The sequence below is a fragment of the Bos indicus x Bos taurus genome, chromosome 11, assembly GCF_003369695.1.
Source record: "Bos indicus x Bos taurus breed Angus x Brahman F1 hybrid chromosome 11, Bos_hybrid_MaternalHap_v2.0, whole genome shotgun sequence".
In the NCBI taxonomy this organism is placed as follows: Eukaryota; Metazoa; Chordata; class Mammalia; order Artiodactyla; family Bovidae; genus Bos; species Bos indicus x Bos taurus.
Window position 1 is genome coordinate 105,876,085 of NC_040086.1, and position 19,983 is coordinate 105,896,067.

At 48.4% G+C, this 19,983-nt stretch overlaps 1 protein-coding gene across 10 annotated transcripts in view; it reads left to right on the forward strand.

Annotated features, from left to right (window-relative positions):
- Window positions 1-19,983, forward strand: part of CACNA1B (calcium voltage-gated channel subunit alpha1 B) — a 212,391-nt gene that overhangs the window by 45,126 nt on the left and 147,282 nt on the right. For all 10 annotated transcript variants that reach the window (XM_027557028.1, XM_027557030.1, XM_027557031.1 and 7 more), the window contains exons 4-6: window positions 739-830; window positions 2,181-2,333; window positions 4,451-4,641. In XM_027557028.1, coding sequence (XP_027412829.1) covers window positions 739-830; window positions 2,181-2,333; window positions 4,451-4,641 — 436 coding nt within the window. The remainder of the gene's footprint in view (window positions 1-738; window positions 831-2,180; window positions 2,334-4,450; window positions 4,642-19,983) is intronic.

The window sequence follows — 19,983 nt, forward strand, 5'->3', positions numbered from 1 at the left end:
CATTTACAGGAGACTTGACTGTTGATGTTGGCAAGAAGGCGTGACAAAAGAGTGGAATGGTGGGAGTGAGAATGCAGTTGGACAAAGCTGAGGAGAGGCTGAAGAGTTAACAGTGGGAGAGCGAGGACTGGCACTGACTGAGTTTTGGAGTGCAGGGAGCAGAGAAGGTGTCCGGGCTCGGAGGCAGATACAGAATGTTCTGCTTTGTTTTAAGATGGGAGACACTGGGGGTATGCTTTATGCTAATGGGGTTTTCTGAACCCTCTGTTCGCCTTCTCCACTCTTCGTTCCTGTGTTCTCCTGTGGTGAAGTGGGGAAGGGGCCTGCGGCATCCGTTCAGAAGTCCCTCAGGCTCATTCTTCTGCTCTCAGTATCACCATCGCTCATGAGGCAACTTGGAGTGCAGCTGGGGTTGCTTGGGGACATGGTTCAGGCTAGGACTCATTTCAAGGACAGATTCAGGGCTGGGCCAGGGACCAGAGACCACGTGTTCTCTCAGGGGTGATGCCCGGAAGCATGATCGTGCTGGTAAAAGCCATCACTAGCATTACTGGCGAGGATGTCTGAACTCAGTTCCTGGCCTCCCCTGCCTGGTACGCTGGTGCTTGGACAGCGGGGGACACAGGCATGAAGATGTCACTGCTCTTGGAGGACAGGACGTGGGTGGCGGGAGGGGCGTGCCCTCTTCTCAACACCGTGCAGAAGCCCTTACTTCCCGCTTGTCTTTGTTCCTGCCAGGATCCTCGCCACAGCTGGCACTGACTTTGATCTGCGAACACTGCGGGCTGTGCGTGTACTGAGGCCCCTGAAGCTGGTGTCTGGGATTCCAAGTGAGTCTGGCGAAAGCAATCAGGCCCAGCCTACCTGGACACTGACCTTGTCCCCTACACCCGCCACAGCTGCAGTGAGGCCCTGACCTCCGGACCCTCTGGTGACTCTGAGCTTGCCACCCTTAGCCCCAGGGAACCAGGTTTGAAGGCAGAAATGGCCCTTCTCCATCCTCTCCTGTTTCCTTGAAAGACTAGAGGGTAACCCGGCTTCCTACGTGGAAGCTTTGCTCCTCTCACACCCTTTGCTGTATTTGCAGCTCTTTGCTTCTTTTCCTGGGGTTAAAGGGCAGATGAGAGATGAGCCAAGGTGGTGGGGCAGGGAACACATTCAGAGGCTGCAGAGGGCCATCTCTCCTGGCTCAGGCTAGGCGGGGCTGTCAAGACCTGTGACCCAGTTAAGACGTGCTCCGGGACTGGGTGGCTTAAGAGGCCACGTGGGGGCAGAGAGTGGCCAGGTTGCCTTGAGAGTGGTGACTGCCTGGGCCCATGTTCCTCCAGGCCAGTGGGAATTTGGATTTCCTTTAGGGCCCGGGTGGCAGGCCCGGAACTGTGCCACCTGAGCCCATTGCAAGGAAGACTGCAGGTCAGCTCCCTGTACTGCCCCAAGACCCTGCCAGGAAGCAGCTCAGGCCTGTACCCAGGAGCAAGTTCAAGGTTGGAAGTGGGATTGTTCCCCTGGCCTGGACATACTCATGCCCTACAGTCAGTGGTAGAACCCTCCTTAGGAGTAGGCCCCCTGTTTTCCTTTCCCTCAGGAGTGGGTCTGTCAGGAACCCTTATTTTTCATTCCCAGCATCCCCTGCACTTAGTTCCCACGATCCCCTGCTCTTCCATTCCAGCATCCCCTGTTCTTCATTCCCAGCATCCCCTGCTCTTAGTTCCCAGGATCCCCTGCTCTCCCTCCCAGGATCCCCTGCTTTCAGCTCCCAGGAGTTCCTCCTCTTTCCTCTCAGGACTCTCCGCTTTTGCTCCACCCTGAGCCCTCCACAGACTCAGAGTGCTCGTCAGGACTTCCTACTGATACCCCCGCACACCGTCCCTCCCTCTGACTGGGACTCTGCTCAGTCCACTCCCCCGTGAGACCCCTCTGCTTTGTCCCCCACCTCAAGGACGCTCAGCTCTACCCAGGGAGGCACTCACTGTTCTGTCCCGCTTCCCCACCACTCCCTCTCTGTCCCCTGCTTTGAGGGCCCAGCTCTGTCCTTTGGCCTCATGAGCACTCATTGCTCCACACTTGGCCCAGGACTCAGCCCTGCCCACCCAGGCTCTTGCTGTTGTGCCCACACCCCAGTCCACTCCCTGCTCTGCCCACTGTGTTCCTGACCTGCCTGCTTCACCTGCTCTGCCCAGGTTTGCAGGTGGTGCTCAAGTCCATCATGAAGGCCATGGTCCCGCTCCTGCAGATTGGGCTGCTTCTCTTTTTCGCCATCCTCATGTTCGCCATCATTGGCCTCGAGTTCTACATGGGCAAATTCCACAAGGCTTGTTTCCCCAACAGCACAGGTGAGGCCTTGAGGTACCTGTCGGACCCAGAGGAGGACCACAGACTCAGTCGTCCCGGAGAGATTCACTGTTCTGGGCCCTGAGGGGGCCTTCTAGGTGCTAGACAGAGGAAGTGGACCCAGGCAAGAGTCTTATAAAGGCAAACACACGAAGTAATTACTGAAGGTACTACAGTAACTTCTAGGAGGGAAGCAAGAAAGGTATCTGAGACAGAATGATTGGGGTCTGTCTCACAGACAGTAGCCTGGGGAGGCCTCTCTGTCAGGGTGATAGTTGGACAGCGAGCTGAGTGTGGTGAGAGGGGGCCCATCAGCAGCCTGCCAGAAGCTCTGGTTACAAGGACTTGTAAGTGTGAAGGGCTAGAGTCAGAAGCAGTGAGTGGAGGGGCCTCACGTGGGTTCAGGCCATGTAGGACTCTGAATCTTATTCCTAGAGAAGTGGGAGGACAGTGGGGCCTTGAGTGAGCGCTGGTACCCTCTGATTGTTCTGGCTGCTCTGGGGAGGCAGATCAAACAGGGGAGAGTCAGAGAGTCAAATCTCAGTCCAGGAGAGATGGATGGAGGCGGGGGCCAGGCTGTTTGGCAGTTGGTATTGTTTTAGTCACTAAGTCGTGTCTGACTCTTTGTGACGCCAGGAACTGTAGCCCACCAGGCTCCTCTGTCCATGGGGTTTCCCAGGCAAGAATACTGGAGTGGGTTGCCATTTCCTTCTTTAGGGGATCTTCCCAGACCAGGGATGGAACCCAAGTCTCCCGCACTGGCAGGCACATTCTTTATCACTGAGCCCCGGGGAAACCTGTTTGGCTCTTAGAATCTGTCATGTTCTGGGTATATTTTGCAGTGTGGCCTGCTGGGCCATCTGGGTTTTCTGGGCAACTGTATGTGGAGGAAGAGAAAGTGAAGAGTTAAGGGTGACACAAGGGTTTGTGTCTTGAGCTACAAACACATTAAAGGAGAAAACCTGTATGATCGTCTCAGTAGAGGCAGGAAAAGTTTTTATTAAAGTTTAAATCATTCATAATTTTAAAACCCCTCTTAATCAAACTGGAAATAAGGGGAATTTGCTTAAACTACCTAAAATTCCCTTCAGACATCATACTTTGTCATCGGTCTTGAGAGCTTTTCCTTTGAAGTGAAAACAGAGATAAAGGCACACGCGGTCACCGCTGGTCCATCTAGCCTTGGTGGTTGTGGCCAGTGATGTGAGGCAAGAAAAAGAACAAAAGCTGTAAGAATGTGAAAGGAGGAAATGAAACTCTCACTATTCACAGAGAATACAGTTGTCTACAAATAGACAGACAATGACCTTCTGGTTTTCTTTATGAGCATTTATTGAGATAATTGGAAGAAAGGAATAAACTTGTGTGATCAGTTTTGCCTTCTAAATCTGGGAATATTTGCTTCCCATCCTAGCTATTCCTAAAATTTCCCCTATCCTGATAGGAGAGCTTTTCCATGTGTTGTTATGCATTTTTTAAGAATAGTTTTTTCTTTAGGTTTTGGGAGGGAGGGACTAGCCTGAGCTGCTTGCCTCCTGACTCCAGAGGTTAGCCCTGGTTTTCTGTGATTTCTTTAGCATCTCTTTGTGTGGCTCCTGGCTGCCAGCAAGAGTGTGTCCCCTTTGCTGGGGCCAGTGCCAGGAGAACCGGGCCCTGAGGCCCAGCCATGCTCTGGGCCTGTGCTGGTCAACCTGCCTGAAGAGCACCGGGGCTGCAGGGCTCCGTCCAGCTTGGTTCTGGCTCCAGAGTGACAGGCAGACCTGTGTGTTGGGGAAGTCTGGGTGGAGGTTTGGCTGTGGGACAGTTGGGGTGATGGCGATAGGAAGAGTAGGAGGTTAGGAGTTGGTTGTTTTTGATTTTAAGGTGAATGAGTTCTCAGCATATTTACACAGTGATGGGCAGTTTCTGTGGGGAAGGGGAGGTTGACCAGCTGTTCCTGAGAAGGTGGGTCTGAGGCTGGGGCCGAGGATGGAGACAGGGCATGTGCAGCAGTGGCAGGAGGCAGTTTCCCTTGGTGCCTGATCCCTTTCTCCCGTGCTGAGGTCTGAGCCCCGCAGTCCCAGTGGGGTGCAGAGCTCGGGGTTCCTCAGCGCAGCCCTGCCTGCTCTTCTCCTCGCAGACGCAGATCCGGTGGGTGACTTCCCGTGCGGCAGGGAGGCCCCGGCGCGGCTGTGCGAGGGCGACACTGAGTGCCGGGAGTACTGGGCGGGCCCCAACTTCGGCATCACCAACTTCGACAACATCCTGTTCGCCATCCTGACGGTGTTCCAGTGCATCACCATGGAGGGCTGGACCGACATCCTCTACAACGTGAGTCGGGTCTTGGTCCGGGAGCTCCTGGGCCCCCTTGGGGCGAGGCTTCTGTCCAGACTCGGGCTGCCTTCTCCCCCCAGGATGGGACACAGGCTCCTTCGGGCAGCTCCCCTGCAGGGCCACTGACCTGGGTTCTGGAGTCTCCAGGCAACTTCTGTTTTGAAAGTGAAGGTGAGGGCTGGGTGGTGAAGGTTAGAAAAAACAATTCCAGAGGAGGTGGACCTGCCACTGCTGGTGACGAGAGCCCTGCGTGCAGACGTGGGAGTGAGGCTTGGAGAAGCTAGTTAACTCGTTCTGGGCTTGAGGCAGCAGGCTGCTGCCTGGTGAACGGGAGGAGCAGGGCCGAGGTGCAGGGAGGATGCACTGATTGTGCCAGGGTCCTGGGGGTGGGAAGTGGGGTCTGGGGGATCCTGGGGGTGGGAACCAGGGTCCTGGGGGTGGGAACTATGTTGTATACCTTTGTTTGCTTCCCTCTGAGTCTCCCTCCTGCTCTCCTGCCTGCCCTCCCCGTCTTCCCTGTCGTTAGGACTCTAGTCCAGCCCAGCAGTGTATGGTGCTCTGGGGGTTGGTGCTTGTGGACAGAAGCTGGGTATAAGGCCCTCTGGGGCTTCCTGATGACGTGTCTCATGCCTGCCTCCCCTCCACCTGAGGCTCTTCTTGGGGACTCCTGGGTTGCTCTCGGTGTTTTTTTTTATGTGACGACCCCCCATCCCCACAGAGCTACGCTCTAGAGTCCTGTGATCGTGGGCACGAGAACAGTTAAGTTAGAGGGAGTGGAGAAAGACAGTGCATTTGAAACAGGAGTTTTGGAAGGTCTGGCTGGTGGATTGCTGTGTCTTGGTAGCTGGAGGGTGTGTTGTGCCGGGAGCTGTGGAGGGGACTTGTGCAGTGCGAGCCGTTTCACTTGAACCTGTCGCTTGTGCACTGGGGCGGGGCTCGGGCCGCCAGCCTCTGGAGTAGCCACGCGCTTCTGGCATGAACAAGGATGGGAGGGACAGGCTGGAATCCTCTGCTCTGCGACTCGTCTTAGAGTTCATGGAGACTTGGTGGGTCTCAGGGCTGGACATCTGGCAGTGCTTGGTAAGTGCCGGCTGGGCAGGAAGGTGGCAGAGGGTGAGTTATGGAAAAGCTGGCCCGAGGTCCACTGAGCCAGAGCCCTCGTTGGAGACAGAGTCGTGTCTGATGACAGGCTTGGTTTGATCAAGGGAGAAACAGAGACAAGGGCGGTGATGAGGAGCTTGGCTGTTCTCTCCCTGCAGCCAATCCAGGAACAATTTCCACAAAGACAAACCCTAAAAATAGCTGGAGATGGCCACGTCCCTGCCAGCCCCACCGAGCGGGGCACTGCATGAGCCATGGGACTTGGCCACTGCCCAGGTGACTCAGCCTGGTGGGCCTGTGCCCCCAGGGGTGGGTGGGTGGGAGGCGCTGGTCGGAAAGGGCCACAGAGGCTCCCCTGACATATTTCCAGGGGACACACTGGGAGCAGACGCTACAGGCACAGTGGTGGCAGGAGGCTTTCGATAAATAATGCCAGTCAGTAACGGCAAGTTCAGCGAAGGGAGCAGGAGGACGAGGGGCAGGGGTGGCAGGTCAGGGGCGCTGGGAAAGCAAGATCTGTGGGGTCTGGGAGCCAGACATGCAGAGCCTGCGGGACAGTGCTGGGGAGTCTGCAGGGCACCGGCATGCCATGCAGGATGTGGGCCATGAGCCTGGTGCCCGGAGCCCGTGGCTGAGAACGCTGAGTCTGCTCCACACGGAGGGGTTACGGGGCCAGTTGCTGGAGATCAGACAGGCTTTGTTCTCTTCTGTCCGCACCAGGGGTTGAACCCAGGTCCTCGGCAGTGGAAGCGCAGAGTCCTAACCACTGCACCGCCAGGAATGTCCCCAGAGAGGACATCTGAAGAGTGTTCTCTGGCAGGAGAGGCTGTCTTTCCCCACAGCCCAGGGATGGGACATTCGTGGTTGCCTCAGACCAATGCTCCTTGATGGAGCCTTCAAGGGGCGGTGCCTCAGGCCTGCGCATTGGGCTGGGGGGCTAGGGGTGGGGGGCTGGGGCTGGGGGGCGGTAAGCACCTGTGCCGCCTGGGGAGAGCAGGCTGCCCGGCGCCTCACGGAGACTGGCTGCTGAGGCGCTGGCGGTGGTGGCAGGCAGGTCCCCATCTTGAGGAGAAATGGCCGTCTGGGTTCTGAGGAGTGTGGTCAGATGGGTCCTGAAAGAGCCCACACAAGTGTCTTGTGAGGGATGAGTCAGCTGCGAGTTCCTGCCGGGCTGGGGAGGTGGGTTATCTTGGGACAGTGGGCCCCGTGCACGGAGGACTGTCCCCCCGCCCACTCCTCTGCGTCAGTAGCGCCGGGGTCAGAGGCCTGGAAGGAGGGACAGAGCGAGGCGTGGTGGGCAGAGAGGGCTGCGCTGCCCTTTCCCTCTGAAAGCAGCCAGCTGTGCAGGCCCGCGGAGGAGGGACGATGGTCTCGGTGAGAAGCACGGCAGCTGGGACGGGATGCTTAATCACTGAGTTCAGCCTGTGTTTTCTACTTGTGTTGATCGTCACAGGACCTATCCACGTTTTCATCCTGGGCTGTGACTATGTTCAGCGGGCCCATAGGCAGTAAATAATGTGGGTTTATGGTTAAGCACGTGTGGTTTTGCATCTGATCACTGCACTCGTTTTGTGAAGATCTGAGGAAGGGGCCTTCAGATATGTAGGTGAAAAGCTCCGTTTTGAAGTTAGTGCAGACCAAACTTGTTCATTGGTTCAGTGTGATGTTTAATGTGAAAGAAAGAGGGATCAAAGATGCTGTGACTTGAGCCATTAGGAACGGTGGTGCCTTTTACTGAGAAAGGTGATTGCGGAATTTTGTTTAGCAGAATGTTGTGGTGGACACTGAGAACTCTGCTTTGTCCCTAGGAAGCTGAACGCACTGTTTCATCCAAGTGGAGGTGCTGAGTATACAGTTGAGTGTATGAGAAGGGAGTTCAGGGGGACAGCAGGGCTGAGGGTGCATGTGTGAAGTCATGGGTGATGTTTCAAATTACAAGACAGGATGAGATCGCCCAGTGTGAATGTGTGGAGCTAGAAGCAAGATGGCTAAAAATGGAGCTTGTGTGAGCCTTTGGCTGTCAGGAGACTTCCAACACGCAGAAGCCAAGTAGGAGAGAAGGAGCCAGAGAAGAGCGCGAGGCGGGCCTGGGGGGAGCTGGAGCCCCCGCAGTGTGCCGTGTCCTGGAAGCCGAGCACAGCGTTTCCAGAGTGATTCCAGACCAGCTGTCGCCAAGAAGTCCCAGGAGACGGGCAGTTAGTGGGAATAGAGCCTCGGAATTCACAGGTTAAAGAGGCCAAGATTGAAGGTGAGGATGGCAGGGCCATGAGGCACCTGCAGGGACACGTGGGAACTGGCTCTCTTTTTATTTATTTTTTATTTATTTATTTTTTGGCTCTCTTTTTAAATGAAACTTTTTATTTGTGGTAAGGTAGGTGCGCATGCAGTTGTAAGAATTAATACAGAGAGAGCCCATGTATGCTTTGCCTGCTTCTGCCAACAGCCTGCAAAACAGGCGACTCCCAGAACAGGACGGTGACCCTGCTGCGGTGGAGACAGTGTCCCGTCGGCAGGGTGTCCTGCTGCCCTCTGAGGGCCACGCCCGCCTCTCTCTTGCCCTCATCCCTGGTCAGCGCTTGCCTTTTGCCACATCGATAATTCTGCCTTTTCAAGAATGTTATGTAGATGAAACCAGACCCTGTGTGATTTTGGGTATTGGTTTTTTTTCCCTCAGCATAATTCTCTGGAGACACATCTGGATTATTGCATGTCAGCAGTTTCTTCATTTTTCTTTTTTTTTTTGCTGAGTGGTCCCCAAGGTGTGAGTGAACTACAGCGTTTAATACTCACCTGTAAAGAACGTGTGTGTTGTCTCTGCTTGGGGTTATCATGAATAAAGCTGCTCTACACGTTTGTGGGCAGATTTTTTAAAAAAATATTTGTTTATTTCTGGCTGTGCTGGGTCTTTGTTGGGGTCTGCTCTCCAGTTGCGGTGCATATGTTTCTTGTTGCGGCAGCTTCTCTTGTCGTGGAGCGCGGGCTCCAGGCTGTGCAGGTCTCAGGGGCTGGGCGAGTGCGCTCCGTGGCTGTGGCGAGTGGGCTCAGTAGCTGCAGCTCCTGGGCTCGGGAGCACAGGCTCAATAGTTACTTGGGATCTTCCTGGATCAGAGATTGAACTCGTGTCTCATGCATTGGCAGGCAGATTCTTTACCACTGAGCCACCAGGGAAGTCCTGTGGGCAGGTTTTTGTGCAAATGAAAGTTTTCATTTCTCTGGGTTAAATGCTCAAGAGTGCAATTTCTGGGTTGTATGTTTAATTTTTTAGGAAACTAACATCTTTCAAAGACCTGTATTCTTTTGGATCCACCAGCAGTGTATGAGTAATCTAGTTTCTCTGTCTCCTCACTGATATTTGGTGTTTTTAACTTCAGCCATTCTGGCTGTGCAGACATGTATCGTCATGGATTTCCCAGTGGCCGATAGTGCTAAGATCTGCTCATGCTGATTTGCTGTTTGTGCGTCTTCTTCAGTGAAATAGCTCTTCCTATCTTTAGCTCATGTTCTGGATTGTTCTTTTGCTGTACAGTTTATATATATATTCCAGATATGAATTGTTTGTCAGATGTATGGTTTGCAAATATGTTCTCTGAGTCAGTAGCTTGTCTTTGCATACTCCTCACTTGACCTGTGAAAGAACATACCTATTTAATTTGGATAAAGTCCTGTTTAGTGGTTTTTTCTTTTGTGGACTGCGCTTTTGGCATAAAATCTAATAACTCTTTGCCTAGTCCTAAATCAAATATTTTCTCCTATATTTTTTCTAACATGTTTATTCTTTTACATGTAAGCCTGTGATCCGTCTTGTGTTAATTTTTGTATGAAGTGTGAGGTCTAGGTTGAGGTGTGCTCCCCCCGCCCCCTCCCTCCCTCCTTCCCTTTTCTCTCTCCCTCCCTCCCTTCTTCCTCCCTTTCTCTGGGTTGTGGACATCCAGTTGCCCCAGCAACACTTGTTGAAATGCTCTATTTCCTCCACTGAACTGCTTTTGCACCTTTGCAGACAGCCCGCTGGGCATGCGTGCGTGGGTCCTTCTCTGTCCCAGTGAGCTCTGTGTCTGCCCCTCTGCTGGTGTCATGCAGGCCTCAGTGTTGTAGCCATACTATAAATCTTTTAAACCAGACAGATCCCTCCCGTTTTATTCAGTTTGGGAGAATTGCATCTTTACTGTACTGGCTCTTTCAATCCATGACATGGAGTATCTCTCCCTTTATTTAGACTGTTTTTGATTTCTTCAGTCAGAATTTTATAGTTTTCAGCATACAAGTCCTGTACATGTTTGTTAGATTGTAAATGGTATTGTATTTTAAATCTTGGTGTCCATATATAGTTTCATCGCTAGTATACTGAAATACGGGTTTCCTAGGGGGCACAGGGGGTAAAGAATCCTCCTGCCAAAGCAGGAGACACAAGAGCGGAGGGTGTGATCTCTGGGTTGGGAAGATCCCCTCGAGCAGGAAATGGCAACCCACTCAGTATTCTTGCCTGGAAATTTCCATGGACAGACGAGCCTGGTGGGCTACAGTCCCTAGGGTCGCGAAGAGTCAGACATGACTGAGTGACTGAGCACACAAACATATAAAGAAACACAACTGATTTTTGTAAGTTGATCTTATATTCCTGACCTTTCTGAACTCACTTATTAATTCTAGGAGATTTTTTGGAGATTCCTTGGGATTTCCTATATAGATAGCTGTGTCATTTGTAAATAGGAATGATTTCTTTTTTTCTGACCTGTATGCCTTTTATGTTTTAATTTTTTAAAGTTTTTATTGAGTTTGTTACAATGTCGCTTCCATTTCAAGTTTGTTTTTTTGGCCATGAGACATGTGGGGTCTAGCTCCCTAAGCAGAGGTAAAGCCTGTACCCCTACGTTGGAAGGCGGAGTCTTAAGCACTGGATCACCGGGAAAGTTCCCCTGTGAGCCTTTCATCTTCTGGCTCTTGCTTGATTTCAGTGGCTAAAACGCCCACCGTCACAGTAATTAACAGAGTAGTGAGAGCAGACGTGCTTCCCATTCTCCGAGGCTCGGGGGGAAAGCATTCCGTTTTCACTGCTGAGGTGTAATGTTAGCTGTCAGCTTTTCTGCAGATGCTCTTTATCAAGCTGAGTCAGTCCTTGGATTCCTAATTTTTCTGAGAGTTTTTATCATGAATGGGTGTTGAGTTTTGTAAAATACTTTTTCTGCCTTGGTATGATTATGTGATTTTCTTCCTTTAGCCTGTTAATGGTGGATTACGCTGATTGACTTTTGAATACTGAACCAACATTGCACTCCTGGAAAAAGCCCATGTGCTCATGGCACACAATTACTTTATGCACTGCTTAATTCCATTTGCTGATATTTTATCAAGGTGGCCTGTATGCATATGTACAGTCGATTTACAGTGTTGTGCCAGTCTCTGATAAACAGCAAAGCGACTCAATTGTACATAAATACATTCTTTTTATGTTCTTTTCCATTACAGTGTATCACAGTGTATTACTGTGATATAGTACGGTATATCACAGTACCATACCTTAGGACCTCGTTTTCATCCATTCTAAACCCTATAGTTTTCACCTGCCAACGCCCACCTCCCAGCACACCCCTCTCCCCCCTCCTCCTGTTGAACAACAGCAGCAGAACAACACAGACTCACAGACAGTCTCTGCGTCTCTGCGTCTCTACGTCTCTGCGTCTCTGCGTCTCTGCGTCTCTACGTCTCTACGTCTCTGCGTCTCTACGTCTGTGAGTCTGTGTTTGTTCTGTTGTCGTTGTTCATTTGCTGGGTTGTGTCTCACTCTTTGTGATCCCATGAACTGACGCACACCAGGCTTCCCTTTCCTTCACTATCTCCCTGAGTTTGCTCAAGCTCATGTCCATCTAGTCAGTGATGCCATCCAACCACCTTATCCTCTGTCACCCCTTTCTCCTCTTGCCCCCAATCTTTCCTGGCATCAGGGTCTTTTTTTAATGAGTTGGTTCTTTGCGTCAGATGACCAAAGTATTGGAGCTTCAGCAGCTGTCCTTCTCATGAATATTCTGGGTTGATTTCCTTTAGGATTGACTGGTTTGATATCCTTGCTGTCCAAGGACTCTCAAGAGTCTTCTCTAGCACCATAATTCAAAAGCATCAATTCTTCAGTGCTCAAGCTTCTTTATGGTTCAACTTTCACATCCATACGTGATTGCTGGAAAAACCATAGCTTTGACTATATGGACGTTTGTTGCCAAGTAATGTCTCTGACTTTTTAATACACTGTCTAGGTTTGTAGAGCAAGCGTCTTTTAATTTTGTGACGGCAGTTACTGTCTGCAGTGATTTTGAAGCCTAAGAAAATGATGTGACACTATTTCCACTCTTTCCCCATCTATTTGCCATGACGTGATGGAACTGGATGCCATGATCTTCGTTTTTCTGAGTGTTGAATTTTAAGCCCGCTTTTTCACTCTCCTCTTTCACTTTCATCAAGAGGTTCTTTAGTTCATCTTCACTTTCTGCCATAAGGGTGGTGCCATCTGCATATCTGAGGTTGTTGATATTTCTCCTGGCAATTTTAATTCAGGCTTGTGAGTCATCCAGTCCGGCATTTCTCATGATGTACTCTGCATATAAGTTAAATAAGCAGGGTGACAATATACAGCCTTGACCTACTCTTTTCCTGATTTGGAACCAGTCCGTTGTCCCAAGTCCAGTTCTAGCTGTTGCTTTTTGTCCTGCATGCAGGTTTCTTAGGAGGAGGTCGGGTGGCCTGGTATTCTCATCTCTTTAAGAATACTCCGCAGTTTGTTGTGATCCACACAGTCAAAGGCTTTAGCATAGTCAGTGAAGCAGAAGTAGAGTCTTTTTTTTGGAATTCCCATGATTTTTCTATGATCTAGCGGATGTTGGCAATTTGATCTCTGGTTCTTCTGCCTTTTCTACGACCAGCTTGTACATCTGGAAGTTCTTGGTTCACGAACTGCTGAAACCTCAGTCAGTTCAGTTCAGTCGCTCAGTCGTGTCTGACTCTTTGTGACCCCATGAACCGCAGCACGCCAGGCCTCCCTGTCCATCACCAACTCCCGGAGTCCACCCAAACCCACGTTCATCGAGTCGGTGATGCCATCCAATCATCTCATCCTGTGTTGTTCTCTTCTCCTCCTGCCTTCAGTCTTTCCCAGCATCAGGGTCTTTTCAAATGAGTCAGTTCTTCACATCAGGTGATCAAAGTATTGGAGTTTCAGCTTCAGCATCAGTACTTCCAATGAATATTCAGGACTGATTTCCTTTAGGATGGACCGGTTGGATCTCTTTGCAGTCCAAGGGACTCTCAAGAGTCTTCTCAACACCACAGTTCAAAAGCATCAGTTCTTTGGTGCTCAGCTTTCTTTATGGTCCAACTTTAACGTCCATACATGACTACTGGAAAAACCATAGCTTTGACTAGACGGACCTTTGTTGGCAAAAAACCACTACACCGTTGTTGGCTGAAGCCTGGCTTGGAGAATTTTGAGCATAATCTAGCATGTGAGAAGAGTGCGATTGTGCGGTGGTTTGAGCATTCTTTGGCATTGCCCTTGGCATTGCCCTTCTTTGGGATTGGAATGAAAACTGACCTTTTCTAGTCCTGTGGCCTCTGCTGAGTTTTCCAAATTTGCTGGCATATTGAGTGCAGCACTTTCACAGCAACATCTTTTAGGATTTGAAGTAGCTCAGCTGCATCCAGCTGAACTACTCCACTCGTCCAGCTGAACCACCTCCACTATCTTTCTTCGTAGCAATGCTTCCTAAGGCCCTCTTGACTTGACGCTCCAGGACGTCTGGTGCTAGGTCAGTGATCCCACCATTGTGGCTATCTGGGACATTAAGAGCTTTTCTGGACAGTTCTTCTGTGTATTCTTGCCACATCTTCTTCATCTCTTCTGTTCCTGTTAGGTCCTTGCCATTTTTGCACTTTATTGTGCCCATCTTTGCATGAAATGTTCCCTTGGTATCTTCAGTTTTCTTACAGAGGTAGATAGGTTCATGTGTTCCATATTTTAGATCCCACAGGTACGTGGTATTGTATGATACTTGTTTTCCTCTTTCTGACTTACTCCACTTAGTATGACAAACTCTAGGTCCATTTGTGTTGCTGCAAATGCATTATTCGTTCTTCTTACGGCTGAGCGGTGTTCCACTGTATATGTATGCACCGCTTCTTCTTTATCCCTTCATCTGTTGTTGGGCATCTAGGCTGTTTCCATGTTTGGCTGCTGTAAATAGTGCTTCTGTGAGCATCCAGGTGTGTGTATCCTTTTGAATTAGAGTTTCGTCTGGATGTATGCCCAGGAGTGGGATTGCTGGATCTTACGGTAATTCTATTTTTAGTTTTCTGAGGAACCTCCTGATTGTTTTCCCTAGTGGCTGTACTAACTGACATTCTCACCAACAGTGAAGGAAGGCTCCCTTTCTCCACGCCCTCTCCAACATTTGTCATTTCTAGACTTCTCAGTGACGGCCACGCTGCTGGCACGAGGTGGCAGCTCGTTGTAGTTTGATTTGCATTTCTCTGATGATTAGTGACGACGGGCTTCTTCTCATGAGCCTACTGGCCATTTAAATGTCTTCCTTGGAGAAATGTCTGCTGAGGTCTTTTGCCCATTTTTGACTGGGCTGTTTGTTTTTTTATTATGGAGCTGTTTGTATAAGCCCTTGACTGTCACATCATTTCCTGTATCTATATTGATGATGACTTTTGATCATACTTACTTTTCTTTCTTTCTTTCTTCTACTTTTGTCTGTTCTTTTTTTTTTTTAAATAAGGATAATACAAGTTTTATAAAGTGAACTGGGAAGTAATTCTTCCTGTTCTATTTTCCTAGAAGAGATTGCATATAAGTGGTGTTAATTTTTAAAAACCATATGTAAAATAGATAGCCGGCAGGAGTTTGCTGTGTGATGCGGGGAACCCGGAGATGATGCTTTGTGACAACCTTGAAGGTTGGGAGGGGAGGGTGGTGGTAGGGGTTATAAGAGGGAGGGGACATGTGTATACCTATGGCCGTTTCTTGTTGATGTATGGCAAAAACCATCATGATATTGTAATTATCCTACAATTAAAAATAATACATAAAACAGATTGCAGAAAGAAAACCACGCTTGGCAGAATTCCGTAATCTGGGCCTGTTGTCACCGTTGTTCAGTCACCTGGTTGAGTCCGACTCTTCCCAGCCCCGTGGCCTGCTGCATGCCAGGTTTCTCTGGCCCTCACCATCTCCCAGAGTTTGCCCAAGTTAATGCCCATTGCATCGGTGATGCCATCTCACCCTTTGTCTCCCTCTTCTCCTTCTGCCTTCAATCTTTTCCAGCATCAGGGTCTTTTCCAATGAATCAGCTATTCACATCAGGTGGCCAAAGTATTGGAGCTTCTGGGCCTAGAGATTTATTTTTACTTTTTCAAATAATGATTTTATTTTTATTCAACTACTATAAAATTCATCAAAGTGGTGAATGGTTCAGTGCGTTTTGTATATTCACAAGATTGTGCAACTAGCATCATCACTAATTTTTGAAGATTTTCATCAACTAAAAAAGAAACCCTGTATTTATTAGTAGTTACTTCCCGTTCCTCCATCCCCCTAGCGTCTGGCAAACACTAATATATTCTGTCTCTTTATATTAGTCTATTCCAGACATTTCATACAAATGGACTCCTACGAGATGTGGAATTTTGTGTTTTTAAGGTCCCTCCATGTTATAGCAAGTATCAGCAGTTCATTGCTTTTATTATCAAAGACGATTCCTTTGTGTGGCTGTACCCACTTGTGTTTGTGTTTCATCAGTTGCACATTTTGGGTTGTTTCCACTGCTTTACGTTGTGAGTAATGCTGCTATGGACATTCATGTACAAAGTTTTGTGTGGAGTGTTTTCATTTCTCTTACCTGTGCACCTAGGAGTGGGACTTCCGGGTCACGTGGTAACTCGTATTTAACCTTTTGAAGAACTGCCAGACTGGCTTCCAAAGCGGCTGCGACGTTTTATGCCCACCGTGTCCCAGGCTGTCACCCCCACCAGGAGTGCACAGTGTCCCAGGCTGTCACCCCCACCAGGAGAGCACAGTGTCCCAGGCCGTCACCCCCACCAGGAGAGCACAGTGTCCCAGGCCGTCACCCCCACCAGGAGTGCACAGTGTCCCAGGCTGTCACCCCACCAGGAGTGCACAGTGTCCCAGGCTGTCACCCCCACCAGGAGTGCACAGTGTCCCAGGCTGTCACCCCCACCGGGAGGGCACAGTGTCCCAGGCTGTCACCCCCACCGGGAGGGCACAGTGTCCCAGGCTGTCACCCCCACCGGGAGGGCACAGTGTCCCAGGCTGTCACCCCCACCGGGAGTGCACAGTGTCCCAGGCTGTCACCCCCACCGGGAGTGCACAGTGTCCCAGGCTGTCACCCCCACCGGGAGTGCACAGTGTCCCAGGCTGTCACCCCCACCGGGAGGGCACAGTGTCCCAGGCTGTCACCCCCACCGGGAGTGCACAGTGTCCCAGGCTGTCACCCCCACCAGGAGTGCACAGTGTCCCAGGCTGTCCACACCCTCAGCAGCCCTCGGGCTGCCTGGCGGGCACTAGTAGCGAAGGGTCTGCCTGTCGATGCAGGAGGTGAGGGCTCCGTCCCTGGGCTGGGAAGATCCCTTGGAGTAGGAATGACACCCCACTCCAGTGCTCTTGCCTGGAAAATGCCATGGGCAGAGGAGCCTGGTGGGCTGTAGCTCATGGAGCTGCAAAGAGTCAGACATGACTGAGTGACTGAGCACACGCATACACATCACCAACACTTGTCTATCTTTTTAATTTTAATCATACTATAAAATTTATTTTTAAATTTAACCGGCCAACCATGAAGTGAAGTGGTTTCATTTTAGCTTTGATTTGTATTTTCCTAATGACTTATGATGTTGAGCATCTTTTACATGATTATATACCATTTTATATCTTCTTTAGAGAAATATGTATTCAGATCCTTTGCCCACTTAAAGATTAGGTTGTCATTTTACTATTGACCTGTAAGATTTCTTTATACATTATGAACACTGGACCCTTACCAGATATTTCAGATGATTTGCAAATATTTTCTCACACTTCATGAAGTATCTTTTCACTATTCTGATGGTGTTATTTGAAGTAAAAAAGATTTTTATTTTGATGAAGTCCAGTTTCCCTGTTTTCCTCTGCACTTTTGGTGTCGTATCTAAGCATCCTTTACCTAATCCAAAGTCATGCAAATTTACTCGTGTGTTTTATAGTTTTGGCTCATATATTTAGGTCTAGGATCCATTTTGACTTCATTTTTGGTGTGTGGTAGGGTCCAATTTAATTTTTTTGTCTGTGGATAGCTACTTGTCCCAGCACCATTTGTTGGAAAGAGTATACTTTCCCCACTGAATTGCCTTGGCATATTTATTTTTTAAAAAATTTACATCATAAATATAAGGGTTTATTTCTAGATCATCAATTCTGTTTCATTGATCAATATGTCTGTCCTTTTGTAGGGGAAGTTTTAAAATCACAATATAACTTTCCTTAATAGTTATTGGACTATATTTTATATTGGGTGAGTTGTAGTAATTTGTGTTTTTGGAAAAATTAATCTATCTCATCCATGTGGTCTAATGCATTTAGAGCTGTCTGTAGTATTCCTTAATTATCCTTTTAATGTTTCTTGGGTCTGTAGTGTGGTACCCTGTTTCATTATTGATATTGATAATTTATATCTTCTCTTTTTCTTGGTCAGTATTGCCAGAGGTATGTCAATTTGACTGTGTTTTCAAAGAGCAAACTTTTTCAAAAATTGATTTTCTCTATTGTTTGTATTTTCAACTTTGTTGCTTTCTGTTTTTAGCTTTGTTGTTTACTTTCTTCGACTTGATTTGGGTTTGTTTTGCACCTCCTTTTCTAAATGCTTCAGGTGGAAGCTTAGATTATTGATTTGAGACTTTTCCTTCTTTTGTCAAGTGTTTAGTAATATAAATTCCTTCTTACAATTGCTTTAGCCATGTCATTCAAATTTGATGTCTTATATTTTCATTTTCATTCAGTTCAATATTTTATAATTTCCTTGAGAATTCCTCTTCGATACATTATTTAGAACTGTTTGTTTCCTTTGTGTTTGGAGAGTTTCCTGTCATCTTTCTCTTATTTGTCTCTTGTTTGATTTTATTAGGGTTAGAGAATATACTAAATTGGAAAAAATTTTCAATGCTTTTAAGTTTATTGAGACTTGTTTTATGGCTCAGGATATGGTCTGTCTTCACATATGTGTCGGGTACACTTGAAAAGAATGTTTGTAAAATGTTATTGTGAGCTGTGTGTATAAATGCCAGTTAAATCCTGTTGGTTGGTGGTGAGTTCTTTTCTATCCTTGCGGACTTCCTGTCTAGTTGCCTTATCAATGTCTGAGAGAGAGGTGCTGAAGTTCCCACTGGAATTGTGTGTTTGTCCGTTTCTCCTTTCAGTTCCGTCGGTTTTTGCTTCACGTGTGTTATGGTTCCTTTCTTGGCATCTACACATTTAGAATCGCTGTGTCTTCCTGATGAATCAATCATTTTATCATTATAATATGCCCCCAATTTTCGAAAGTTCTCTTAATGCCACTTCAGTTTTATGAAAGACCTATATTAGTACTTGTTCCCACTAACCAAAAGAAACCCCTGGTGGAATAATGCTTTTATGAAACAAGGTGAAAAGAGACGATAGTACTCAGCATTTGTTTCGCAGCAAGCTATTATGGTGGCAGTGTGCCCCCAAGCAGCAAGAGTGGCACTGCCAAGCTCACCCCTGGGCACTACACGAGCACCTCAGCATCAGACAGGCCATGACTCCGTCGTGTCTGGGAGCATCTGCGCTTTGTCTCCGTTTATTCTCTGTGTCTGTTAGCACATGGCCTGTGGTGATTGATTATTCTTCGCTGTGCCCCACTGTGGCTTAGGAGAGCTTCATCTGCGCTTTGTCTCCGTTTACTCTCTGCGTCTGTTAGCACACGTGTCCTGTGGTGGTCGACTGTTTCTTCGCTGTGCCCTACTGTGGCTTAGGAAAGCTTCATAGGAATGCACTGCCTTCAGACTGCAGGGAAACCTGTATATGTTCCTGTGTCTCTGGAGAAATTTTTTTGTTCTAATGTCTCCTTTATCTAATATTAATATAGCCACTACAGGTTTCATTTGATACATGTTTATATGATGTTTCTTTTTCCATGTTTCACTTTCAACCTGCCTATCTATCATGTGAAAGTCGCTCAGTCATGTCCGACTCTGCAACCCCATGGACTGTAGCCTGCCAGGCTCCTCTGTCCATGGGATTCTCCAAGCCAGGAGTGGGTAGCTGTTCCCTTCTCCAGGGGATCTTCCCAGCCCAGGGATCGAACCCAGGTTGGCTCTCCTGCATTGTAGGTGAATTCTTTACCATCTGAGCCACCAGGGAAGCCCAAGAACCCTGGAGTGGATAGCCTATCTCTTCTCCAGAGGATCTTCCTGACCCAGGAATCGAACCGGGGTCTCCTGTATTGCAGGTGGATTCTTTACCAGCTGAGCTACCTGCCTAAATTTTATATTTGAAATGAATTTCTTGTAGACAAAACATAGTTGGGTCATGTTTTTAAATTCAGTGGCTAATCTTTGTCTTTTAATTCGTATATCCAAACCATTAACATATAATGTAATTATTGATATGTTAAAGCTCACATCTGCCATTTTATTTATTTATTTTTTGTTTGCTGTTTGTTTTGGCTTTTTGTTTGTTTTCTTTTTCCTGCCTTCTTGGAAAAGAAATTCCACTTTCATTTATCTAGCTGTTCTTAAGTGGATCTCTGCTCCTTTAGTAGTTGCTCTAATCTTACTCTACGATAGACAGAGTGCCTGATGAACTATGGACGGAGGTTCGCGACGTTGTACAGGAGACAGGGAGCAAGACCATCCCCATGGAAAAGAAATGCGAAAAAGCAAAATGGCTGTCTGGGGAGGCCTTACAAATAGCTGTGAAAAGAAGAGAAGCGAAAAGCAAAGGAGAAAAGGAAAGATACACCCATCTGAATGCAGAGTTCCAAAGAATAGCAAGGAGAGAAAAGAAAGCCTTCCTCAGCGATCAATGCAAAGAAATAGAGGAAAGCAACTATGGGAAAGACTAGGGATCTCTTCAAGGAAATCAGAGATACCAAGGGAACACTTCATGCAAAGATGGGCTCGATAAAGGACAGAAATGGTATGGACCTAACAAAAGCAGAAGATGTTAAGAAGAGGCGGCAA